Raw genomic sequence first — 12,693 nt, 5'->3', positions numbered from 1 at the left:
CGTGCCCCCCCCTCCCCCCGACCTAAATCCATCTATGATTGTTGATGAAGTGCTGCGTCGACACCTTGGTGGTACATTAAAATATTTATGGAATCAAACCTCTATAGAGTTTCCAGCCGTGGTTTTCAGTGTTACTAGTACGCACGTAGCCAGGATGGGGGGAGCTTTGGGCACCTCATCCCCTACACTCTACACCCTGCTAAACTTTTTCCCTTGTAGTGACTACCCGCAATACATCTGATAAGGAGATCACAGGCTCCTATCCGATTTTGCGATGTAGTTATATTTCATGTCTACCCAAAAAAAATGGTGAATTAAACTTTCAGCATTATGATAACGATCTACATAGCTAATTTAATGAAATGTATGGTTTTCAAATGCGTGCGAGTAGGCAACAAAATAGCTGTGAGGGCAGCCAAGCAAATTTTTGGCCGTCTGTTGCCAATGGTCGTCATCGATATTATTCTTGGTTACCGGAACGTTACCCCATGTAACCTATGGGTGATGATTGTGTAACTTTGATTATAGATCGTTGTTTAATATGCTGAAGTAAGTGGTATTTGCTGGGAATGCTGAATGTGATGTCAACTATTGCGTAAAAATTTACTCCAAAGAATCCACCTTCTCTGCAGGAACGTTCTGTACATTGAGGGATGAAATTCATCATGAAAAGTTCCGCGTCGGAAGAATACTTACTTATAAAGAAGAAGGTGAACAACCAAACAAAGGGTGACGTTATCGCCCAATATCTTATTTGACTGTGAGTACTGTAATTTTATTCTCCGTATTTTTTAATCCTACAGTAATCTTGCTCATAATTTGTTCACGACGAATTAGTATTGATCATTTTGGCTGCATATAGCCTTAGAAAGAATTAATTAGATTAGAATAGGCGCGTTATAGTTAATAACCGAACTCAGCTGAAGGACTTCTACTTAATTGTTCGTATGAGTAATGACTCGAATCTATTTGAGCAAGAAACTAAGCTTAACAAATTTTGACATATCTCTCAAAAATGGATCACGTCGAGTGATAATAACGAGAGTCGGTCCGAATCGGTCCGAATCTTCCGCGCCCCTTTCTCCGAAAGCGATGCTCTACTATCTGCCGCCAAAATTCAAATGCGCGGTGGTCAACCAAATGTTCAATATCCAATTTTTAGCTTACTTTAACACCTTTACGACTTCGCTTCGTAAAGGTGTTTTTCATAAAGGTAGCGGGTAGTCATACAACTATACATTTTAGCCATATATATCGTTTTCATATCGCTGAAGTTTAATTCGTCGTTGTCTATTGGTGGAAAAGAAATTTAACTACATCGAAAAATCGGATAAAAGCCCCTGGTAGGTATATTCACTCGCCACGTATTATAGTTTAGTTCAATATATGATGATATATGCGGTAGGTTACCAGAAATTTGCTTCGGGGTTGCTGGGTGGTCTGCGGGCTGCCTTTATAGGTAATTTGTTGTCGATTCGCACGAATAGGGAAAACCATACATTTCATTAAATCAGCAATATGTCCTTTTGCTGAAAGTTTAATCCATCGCTGTTTATTTTCAGGCATTACGAAATGCAACTACATCGAAAAATGGAATGTCACAGTGCTGGTGGGCTGGTGGTCTCCTCCTAGTAGATGTACCGCGGAGATTCACCGCAAGGGAAAAAAATGGAGGGGCGGGGTGCTTAAGCCCCCAAGTCCTTGGTTACTTACCTAGATGTAAGACCATTTTGAAATACATGAGGAAAAATCGTATAGCACATTCTCTTTAACATGGCAAGGGCCTTACGTAACGTCCATCAACAAAATTGCTCGACTCAGTTATTTTGGGGGAAGATTTTTAAGATTCATTAACTTTAAGGCTGCTGTTTAAAATACACATATATGCATGTTGTGCACTTATGTTTGTGGCGTCAGATGAAAGGGAAGTGGATAAATAAGAATGAGTCGCACATAATTGAGTTAAAAAAATTAATGCTCTATTTCCTAATATCATAGCCTATTTTTTCATTTTACATTTACTTTAATAATAATATATCATGGGGTGTACGTGTTTAACATGACTTGACCAAACTTGACATTCATCTTGGCTCCTGAAATAAATAATCTATATTCGCTTCTGTGCTGTTTGGGATAGGGATTCATTGCCGATTCCATTATTCACCCTTGATGCTGGATGTGTCCAGAAGACGCGCATGCAGTATTTTTTAAATCTTCGCAGAACTCACAAAAGCTATTTTCTCGTCGAATGCTATATTGCAAGATGATTCATTACCCTTTTAAATTACGTAATTGGCGGATAATATTATACTTTTTAAATTCCACGCGAAGGCCCTGGCAGCAATCCATCGTAAGTTAATACCCTAGGTCCCAGAGGCTTATCATATCTTCGGACTTCTATAGCTTTCCATACCCCCAATCTGTTAATGTTGTTGGTACCGTAATGATTAGTTTAGCCATTTGTTGAAAAATTCCTCTCACTGATTAATTACCTGTTGAAAAATAGTTTTTCATATATTTTACAGAAGCTTGAGGGCTTTTCCATACGTTTAGAATGAAACTGGTCATCTATGATCCCCAGACTCAGGATATTCAGGGGACGGGATATGTTGTAATTTACCCACCTCCTCCTCGCGTTTAAGTTCGTCGATAATATTTTTTGGCGACACCCCAAAATTAAAAGCCGACCAGAAAAAGGGCAAACTGTTACCCCTTCCCCTCCAGTGAAGGCCTTACCGCCGTACGCAGAAAAAAATTCCGGGTTTGGGGGAGGGGGAAATTTTAAGCAACAGATCCCCTTTGTCCGCTGTGCCTGGCCTCGAAGCTCCCCTGCTGCGGGGCTGTAGAGATAAAGGGTACGCTTTATTCTTCGGTTCGTTATCTTGGGATAATGCCCTCACCTTCTGACATTCCTGACGATTCTAGAGATGCGAGTACCATTATGCCATATTTTATGTAACGACCAACCTTACGCTAGATGTTTGCTACAACTCTCGGAATGTTTTATCCGGCGGAACGGAATATATTAACATCGGAATGTATCATTTGCGGATACAGATAAAACATATTCTAAGACCGTGGATAAAACTCTTAAGGGGGGCGAAAAAGACATCTTGAGTTACCTTTACTTTTACCGTAGTAAAAATAATCAAGTGACATGCAGAGCTTCAGAAATTTTTATTGTTAAGTTATTATACACATATTCAAGACATTGCCATCTTATGATATAAAGAAGTGGTTCTGCAAATTTTGGCAATACGGGTGGCTCCGCAAGGGGAGGGGGCTGCGCCCTCCATCTGTATCCGCCACTGGAATGTATTAAATAAAGTCTATTCACTGAGTGATAAGTAGACATGATATTGTGGTACAATTCGATTAAGAATAATACCGTTTGTTTCCCAGTTAAAAACCATTCCAAACCTAACCCAACGTTAGACCGATAGGGCCAACGACCTCTCTTAATTATCCTTGGGTTTCGGATCAGCCATACCAAGATACTACACGAGCACAAAGAAGACCACTACACGTGCGTACCCGCGCATTCTTTTCTCAGGGTCTCGACTGCAGCTGTGGTCTCCCATTGATGGAATATATCCCATCTTCCGAGTAATGGTGTTCTTCATCAGATTCTGTCATTATTTTAACTGGGAAATTCCTCAAAAAGGTACCACCAATCCATTATGCGCCGAGGAAAGTTCACTGAACGCGTTACCTTCGGCGGTGGTCTTTGACCTTAGCCTTGCTTTGTCTACGCCGCATAACCCCCTGCTGCAGTCACCACCTGTGTCGACCTCAGAATACTTTTAATTTCTTTTATGACTCCCACGTGGTGAAATGCCAATTTCGAGTGCACTCTCAGCAATGCCGTATCGCCATTAGAATAAAATTAAAAGAAAGAAATGATGGACAAACCTCCCCCACTACTTTTCCTGCCCAAATCGGGTCATCCGTCTTGCGACCAGCGCTGATGAACGTATCAACGGAAAGAGCGTCTTTAACTAACGGCACAAGTAGAGGAAGAAATTATCTTGAGCACATTTTGTTCCCAGTGTCGATTTTTCTGAATAAAATTATAAGCACTATGATATCAAGATGATAAATTGGAGACCACTCAATTGAATTATAAAGTCTAAAATCCGTGCAAATACGGAAACAGATACGAGCGAACTTAATAATAACAGTTCAACTGATGTTATTTACATTCCGAAAAAAAGTCAGAATCAAAGGCATAAAAAACGAGTGGAACAGCAGGCAAAAATCAGCGTCATCTATCTACTGATGAACTAATGCAAACTAAATTACCAACTGCGGTTCAAAATACTATCATATACCAAGTTGTACGCATGAAAGGTATGAAAGCGTATCTGTCAAACATCAATTTCCACGGTAGCACTCAAAGGAGGGTGGATCTTTGTTTACCATATAAGGAGAAGTTTACCTAATTTGGCAACAGCGACTTCTAAATATGGAAGTGGTAACGTCCTCACCTCTTAGAAAATATCCTTGCGCCTGAAATTTAATGCCTTTGTTAATTTAAATTAACGATATTATCAGTAGTTATTACCTAAAATTTAATTGTTTTTATCGAATGATGTAATATTTATTTCATAATGGCTTCATTAAAATGAAATTTAACCCTACGTCTTTCGGAACTATTTTCTCTGTATAACTCATAGTGTCATTTGCTCGGATGAAAGGCACGTAGGTCAAATTACGAATGGAAGCGGTGAAGTGACCGTCGTGAGGGAGGTGGCGGTAGTGATCGTAGGTTATACAGAATATCTCTTCTTCCTGGATACACCAGGCGGAGATGAGTGGAAGCGTATCGTTATTTTGTTGATTGTGGTTATGCCCCTCTCTGTGGGGGCGTAAAATCTATTTTGAAAATGAGTTACAATATGTCTTTGTTAAGTGGAAGTGAAACTTCGCCGGATATGTATGGCCATGGTAATAGTGGAAACAGTAGACCTTCAACATCGTTAGGTGTTACGAGATCGGGAATTGCTACCCCTGTGTCTTGCAGCGGTCAAGGTGGAGTGCAACGAAGTTTGAAAAGATCGTCCTCGGATGCTGAGTTCGATCAAAATGTTGTGTCAGCTCAACAACAAAGTGGGATGGGCCTTGTTGGTGAATGTGTCGGTACTCCCGATATTTCGGACGATGCGTTTTCGCAGTCTCACCAGAAAAAGACTCCCCCACCTAATGGCAAAAAGACTAAGGGTCGGGTGAAGATTAAAATGGAATACATTGACAATAAACTTCGACGATACACTACGTTTTCTAAAAGGAAAACTGGAATTATGAAGAAGGTGAGTTCAGCAGTCTATTTCTTTTAGAAATGTAACAACAACAGTGTCGATAAGGTTGTAAACTGTGAACAACTTAGTTCCCCTATTTTCAATTGAATAGCATAAAGTACCACCCACAATTTCAAAGGAATGTGAATTTTCTGTTATGAGGAAATGTTGTTGCTCTACGCTGTGTGTGTAGTCGTTTTAGAGCTCATTTTGGGTTTTAGAGGAACAATGCTATATTTAGGCGTTAGCAAAAGTGACCCGTAGACGGAGCTTAAAGGAGATGTCATTTTGGTACTAATTTCGCCCGTTGAATTTGATGTCCAAATGATCACATACCATATCCCGTTATGCTTGCATTATTCTCCGATTGATTACCTGTATGTGCTGTATTTAGGTTGTCTGTTTATGATTGTCGATCTTTGAAGCACGTGCCACGCCATAACTCCATTTGCTTTATGAAAATACGTATTTTCTCCTTTCGTGCTCCCGTGTGCATTTTTAGAGCGGGTGGTTGCTTTATTTTCATTTTTTTGATGACGTATTATCATGTCTTGAACCTGTAATTCTTAAGCGATGGGGACGGTTGTATTTTCGATGTAACCTACCTAGTTTAACAATCTTCTCTATTCGTTACGCATAAATAATTAGCTTGGATTATCTTTCCTTTCACATAATGGGAGTATATCGAAATTCAGGTGCAGTCTGTATTCGGATACTTACAGATCATCGTTCAGGAGATTCATATTGTGTGCGGTGGTGGTTGTAAATTTTAAACGCTCTTATAGTAAAATAAATGTTGCCCTGCTACCTCATTTAGAAGCAGCCCTATATATCTTTTATCTCAGCCCCGAAATCTCTTTTGTTTTTTAAACACATCTTTTATTCCACTCCGAGACGTGCACAGGAATGTATGCGTTTCAATTTTTATTTCATCTATCCATGTATTTCAAATCAAAATTTCCATTGAATTTTTCTATCTGCTAACATCTATAGCCGAATCGAAGTAATCTGCCTTGTATGGATTTGGCCTTGGCGATTTACAGTGTGAACATGTTTCTGTACTTCTACTTTCAGATTGGATCGTGGTGTAATAGAAAATTGTTAGAATTCGTTCCGGGTAGAAGTTTTGCAGTTAAGAGTTGTTGTTATATCAGTGAAATTTCCTTAGATTGACCGATTAAGACTTCCTTTGGTAATGTGAGTGGGATCAGCTGATCTTATTAAAGGCATTTCCTGGAATATTACAGTGAAGCTCCTAGATGTGCTATTTTGGACAATTTAAGTGTAATTTATTTTTAAAATTTCTCCGTTTGTACTAAGGAAGAAAGGGATTATAGTTTTTCCATCAATAATAATGAAATTTCTCAATAAAATTAATTTTTTCTTTCATGCTAGTGTGTGAAGATGACTCAAAACTCGGTATTCTTTGAATTTTGATCTCGCCTGGCTTTCTACTAATGGCAATTGCTTGTGAAAATTAAATGTGATAGTCCAATTCTAAGTAATGGCCCCTTATGGCTGCCATTCGTTTAGTTCATTAGTGGACTGATGGACGGAAAAAAGGCTTCTCATATCATCTTATGCTTCAGTCATAGGTATAATTGGTGGTGTCTCCTTTCATAGAGATGTTTATATTGCTAGTTCTTATCATTTGTCTTTTATAATACACAAATATATCTTGTGTATGTCAATGAAACAATTTCAAATAAATTTTATTATTATTATTATTATTAGATACTTCTTTTAGGAGCAAACCATTCAGAAAACTAATGGGAAAGAATAGAAATCATACACACTTATGATATGACTAGGTGTTATTTCTGTGTTTGTGAAAACAAATGAAAAAGAGTATGTCTATAGCATGTTGTTGAAATGACACATTGCAATATTTCCACTTATAGATTTATTTTACACTACGCGTTTCGTCGTTACAGCGACATTTTCAAGTGTATATATAGTGTAGTAGTATATGTAGTGTGTCTATAGCATGGTTGAAATTACATCAATGCCTATTATTGTTAGAATATTAAGTTGGCTTTATAATATAATGTACGGTAATCTCTATATCATTTATGAAATCACTTATTAATTACCTGAATTTTTAGTTTTGCAATTGATGTCATACTGTTAATTTCTGTCTTTTAAATGAACCTATAATACACCAAAAATTGATGATATTTAGATAAAATAGTTCCACTCTTGTATACTATTGTATACTAAATAAAATATTTCTACTCCCCATGGGCTAAATATGAGGTGCTTTCTATTCTTAAAGATATTAAATGAGGAATGAGAACCTGATGCCTGCCCACGATTTTTCTCATGTTTGTAATGATAATTTACCTCTCAGAGTAATCATAAGTGCGTGGTTACTGAAATTCAGTCCATAAAACAATTTCCATTTAATTTTTTTGCAAAATCTATTACATTCCTTTGGTAAGTAATTATAGACTCTTATAACATATTGGGGCAATTTCATGGAGATGCATTTATATCAATTTATTTTCTCTTTTCATTAACTGCAGTGGAACTAACAATAAGAAAAACATGCATTTTTGAATTGGGGAAAATTCTTCACACCCATACCAAAATTAGATTTTTCTTTTAATTTTGGCGTGGTTCTTGGTGGATATGTTGCTGCTTTCTATTATTATGGAGGACTTAATATTTATCATCTTACTATGTAGGCTTATGAGCTGTCAACCTTGACGGGAACCCAGGTGATGCTGCTAGTGGCCAGTGAGACGGGCCATGTGTACACCTTCGCCACGAGGAAGTTACAGCCGATGATCACGTCAGAGGCAGGCAAGGCGCTCATCCAGACGTGCCTCAACTCTCCGGACCCACCCCCCTCAGCTGCCCACCACCCCGACCAGCGCATGTCAGCCACGGGATTCGAGGAAACGGAGCTGACGTACAACATCGCGGAGGAGGAGCAGAAAGTAAGGCAGATGGTGTATGCGGCTGCTGCTGCGGCACAGCAGCAACAACAGCAACAACAACAGCAACAACAGCAACAGATGGTGCACCACCAGCACCAGGTGCACCCACAGCACCACGTGCACCAGCAGCACCATGTACACCAACAGCACCACGTTCACCTGCAGACCCAGCAGGCACAGCAGCCGCAGGGCGTGCTACACACTCCTTCCCCCCACTTGCACCACTACCACCATCACCACCATGCTCCACACCACCCACACCATCATCCTCACCAGCAGGCATCGGCCGCAACCGCATCCTACCCCCCACCCCCGTCCCCCTCGTCTCCCTCGCTGCACCTTCAGCAGCACGGTATGGCCTGCCCCAGCCCCACTCCCTCGTCCATGTACCCCCCAGTGCCGTCCCCGCACTGTGCCTCCTCCCCCCTGCCCCTCTCCTCACCCCCGCAGCCCCCGACGGCCTCCTCGTACCACCACGTCCCCACTCAGTCCTCTCAAAGGTAGTGTCGACAAATCTCCCCCCTCCCCCTTGTCGTCCATCATTCAATGCATGGTATTTCCCCAAGTGTTAGTCAAGTGCATTAGGTTTTCTAATATTTTTTGGGGTGGACTTGGTTTCTGTTGTGGAATATTTCTGGGTAAATGCTTCTTTAACTGCATTAGGGCTCTTAAAAGTTCATCTTGTCTTCATTGCATCAGAAGGCTCTTTATTTCCTATGTTTCTCTTTGGTCTCTTATTTTCAACTGAACCCCTATTTCGGTATTTTTGCCTTTTGAATGGGTATATTCATTTTAAATGACATACATTCAGAGGAGTAGTTTGATGGGACCAAATACACAAATGATGATCTATTTACTCCTTTAAATGCCTTGGATTTGTATATTTTATGCTTTATTCCAAGCTTAATACGAAGAAGTTCATGCAGCTTTTGTTGGCTAAGTATTGCTGTCTGCTATTCCTATTCTTTCAATTAAAATATTGGCTCTGATTTCTTTTCAAGCTAAATTCTGTCCAACCAGCATCGTTGAGGCATAATTTATCTATAAAATCCATTCATTAGGCAAACATTGTTTAAAATTGCCTATTTCATCCAGCCAAGTTATTTTAAGTAGTTAAATTTTAAGCAGAATTTAAATGTTGGTTCAAGTAATGCATTGCTAATATTTGGAGAAATACTGTGTTCCTCAGAGGAGTTAGAATTCATTTACAGGGTTTCCAGGTAGTATTTTTTCATGCACTAAGGTGGCTAGTCACCGGTATCCAACGAATTTCTCAAAATCTGTTGATACCCCTTCCTAACTTTTGTTTACCTCTTCCATGTCATTCATTAGTTCTTTTCATCTCAGTGTTGTGTGCTATGCAGCAGGGTCGTCATTAGTGATTGTTTCTATTACTGTCTTTCCCAATAAGTGTATTCAAGCGCTAGGTCATCTGAAGTATTTTAAAATGTGGAACTATGAAGGTGGTTTACGTAAGTAATTGAATTACCCTATCGTATTGACTACTTTTTCAAATGTGTTTTTGGTAGGTGTAGATATTTTCCAGTATCGGATGACCCAGTCAGATGTATGTATTGATCCTGTGGCGGCACTCATACTCTCTCATTTTAATGTTGTTGATCGAAGTTTCATATGCTTTAAGTTTCACTTTACTCATTAGGGATTTATAGACATCAGTACCTTTTCTAGACTGTATAAGATTTTTTGTTGGTGTTTTGGTGTGTTTAAAAGTAAGCTTAGGAAATGAGCAAACTTCATCCAGTTGGAATTGAGGAGTACATAGTTGTCTGTTTTGCATGTCTACAAGTCTCTTATATCTCATTTTGGTAGGTGGTCAGGCATTCCTATCAAACACCATTTTGCCACCATAAGACGATGTCCCTCTTAAAAATTTCAATTTTCTGTGTAGACCTAATTTTTTTCCTCAAGATTTTTTATTCCATTTACTTTTGTAGTAGTTTTATTACTTTTATCTGGCATGTACCTGAAATTTGCATGAGAAATTGAAGGAGTTTTCTTTTAAAGACAATGGTGTAAATGAACTGTCTCAGTACACACAATTTGGATAAATTATTTCTTTGCATTTTAAGTGAATTCTTGTGATGATGTATGGAGACATTTCTGCTTGCACACGCTTCAGTGTCTTGCCTAATCCTTCCACCTTTCTCTTGCATTAATATTCTTCAGCTCTTGCATCATCTTCAGTTTGGAGGATTCTTTGTTCAAATTGATGGTGGAATGCAGTGAAGTTATGAGAAATTCACCTTTAATATTATAATTGAAAAATCTTTACATTTAACAAATTGTTAATTTATTTTAAAATATTTACAGAAAAACCCAGTATAGTCTTTGAAGTATTGAGTGTTTGTTCTGTTCTGTTGTGTAGCATTCTGCATTTTTGGCAAACAGTGACTCGAGGTATGGACTTGTCCTTAATGCAAGCAGGATATCTTTATTTTTATTTGGTAGACATTGTCAGGTTGAAATTATTTGCAAAATTTACGAGCTCATAGGTTTGGCATGTTGTGGAGTGAGTTGTCATTTCTGGGTGGATGTCTGTTTTGCCTTCATCTCAAGTTGAGGGCTAGTCTTCCTTCTGATGTCGGATGCGTTCGGTGATGTAGCCTTGGGCTGTTCTTTAGGTAGGGAAGAGGAATCTGTCAGCAGAAGGTGTACGTTCAGATCTCATGGGCACATCCTGGCAGGGTCAGTGCATTCATCGGCTGGGTATGTGCCCCTGTGTTTGAATCACAGATTCAAGCACTGCCTCTCAAGTACTCCTACATGTTCACTCATCACTATGTGAAATTTTAATCCTCATGTCATAGATATTTGATATGGACAGGCTGTTGTTATTTAAGCAGCAGTTTGACCATTGGCGTACAAGTATTGATTTTATGAACCGATTTTTTTTGTCTCTGTTGAGTTGTTTTGTATTTAAATCAATGACATGGTGAGTTTGCCTCTTAGAGGTTTTCAGTAGGATTGTGAGATATGCTTATCTATGCATGTTTGCTCCACTCAGTTTAGATGTTTTAGAAGAGTAGTGTTTGATTTAGTGGCTGGTTAATGAATGTTTTGTGTAATATGGTTGTCACAAAATTTTGTGATAGAAAAAAAATGTTGTTGATGTGATTTTTGAGTCAAATAATTTATGACTTTAATTTTTTATGTTTTAATGTGTAGTGTATGAAGAGTACTAGCAATAATGAAGTTGCATGAGTGTGAATGTTTGTTTACTAGGGAGAGAGACTTTTAACATATTGAAAAAAAGCTGTGTAACACATCTTCACATTCTTGTTAGGTTTTTTGTTGTTTTGAAAAGATAAAGTTCTGATGAGTTTTACTGAAAAACAAAACATTTTCTTTTTCACCAAATGTTGATGCACTCTATCCAGAGTTCCTCTCTTTAAACGATCTCTTACCTTCCTCCCTTGAGCATTTGATTTGAGGATATGCTCATTTCAATCTCTTGCTGAAGTGCAGCTGTTAGAAATTGTTATATATTTGAGTTTGTTAGCACTACTGGGGTGGGTTTGAGTGAGGTGATCAGTGTACTTCATGGCATTTGTCCACAATGCTGATTGATTACATGTATGTTATTAATAGTCATAGGCCCTTGTGAGACATGAGGGTGGCTCCGAGAGAGTCGGGCACCTTTATTAGGCCTCCTCTGCTCATGAGGAGCATTTTCTCTTCAGTTGAGGGGGTCGGGAAGATGTGATTTTACCTTTGGTCTGATCCAGGTGTCCATCCTCACGTGAATGACTGCAAATGGAAGGCAGTTTTCCCTTTTATGGGCTCTTTGTAAATGGTTCACTCTTTGAGCGGCAGCACTTGTCCACCCTTCCATGCCCATGTCCCATTTCAATTCCAGTTCCTGTGTTGTCTCTTCAAGGAGAGAAATGTGAAAGGGGGGATGTCATGGGGAGTTAGGTATCATGTGTGGTGTGGGCTGCGAGTTTTTTCATGGTACACCTTGACATTTGGTCAGGATATTTTTTTTTTTAATTTCAAGCCAACTTTGAAGGGACAAGAGCCAATAGTACTTGTGATTTCTGGTTGGGGTAAAGTTGGGCCCTCTGCATTATCATGCCCTAGCTTCACTTCACGCTGAAATCAATTAGCACCTAAGAGCCTCTAAAAATTTTGATGAATTAAAATGTATCGTAACCATTTCATTGATTAATGAGGTCACCGTTCTGTTATTTTATGCTTATTAGTTATTTTAAATAATGGCCTGCTCTCTCATCCTTCTTTCCTCCATCCTGTCCTCCCGTATTGATTTATAGCCACAATCTTTGAAATTCAGGTCATTCATAGATCATGCACAGTATGAAAATATCAATTCTTTTACTAAAATGGATGAATCAACGTTTAAAATTTCCCGAGATTAATTACTCTTACCTGGGTTGGAATTTTGAATTATTATTCTTATTTTGTTGGTCTAATTC

At 38.9% G+C, this 12,693-nt stretch overlaps 1 protein-coding gene and 1 long non-coding RNA gene across 3 annotated transcripts in view; both read left to right on the top strand.

Moving 5' to 3' along the window:
* The first annotated feature begins 562 nt into the window (after positions 1-562).
* On the top strand, positions 563-1,954 carry LOC124156919. Its single transcript, XR_006864434.1, has 2 exons — positions 563-760; positions 1,563-1,954. It is a non-coding gene; the product is annotated as an uncharacterized LOC124156919 (long non-coding RNA).
* Positions 1,955-4,693: 2,739 nt separating this feature from the next.
* The window catches only part of LOC124157941 (serum response factor homolog), a 54,363-nt gene continuing 46,363 nt past the window's right edge, over positions 4,694-12,693 (top strand). The window contains exons 1-2 of one of the 2 annotated variants that reach the window (XM_046533050.1): positions 4,694-5,309; positions 7,985-8,239. In XM_046533050.1, coding sequence (XP_046389006.1) covers positions 4,887-5,309; positions 7,985-8,239 — 678 coding nt within the window. In that variant the 5' untranslated portion in view covers positions 4,694-4,886. Of the gene's footprint in view, positions 5,310-7,984; positions 8,339-12,693 lie in introns of both variants that reach the window. The other variant, XM_046533048.1, reaches the window with a different exon arrangement.

This window comes from Ischnura elegans, chromosome 4, assembly GCF_921293095.1.
Source record: "Ischnura elegans chromosome 4, ioIscEleg1.1, whole genome shotgun sequence".
In the NCBI taxonomy this organism is placed as follows: Eukaryota; Metazoa; Arthropoda; class Insecta; order Odonata; family Coenagrionidae; genus Ischnura; species Ischnura elegans.
Note: the sequence above shows the minus strand (reverse complement) of the source record. Positions and strands in the feature narration are given on the sequence as shown.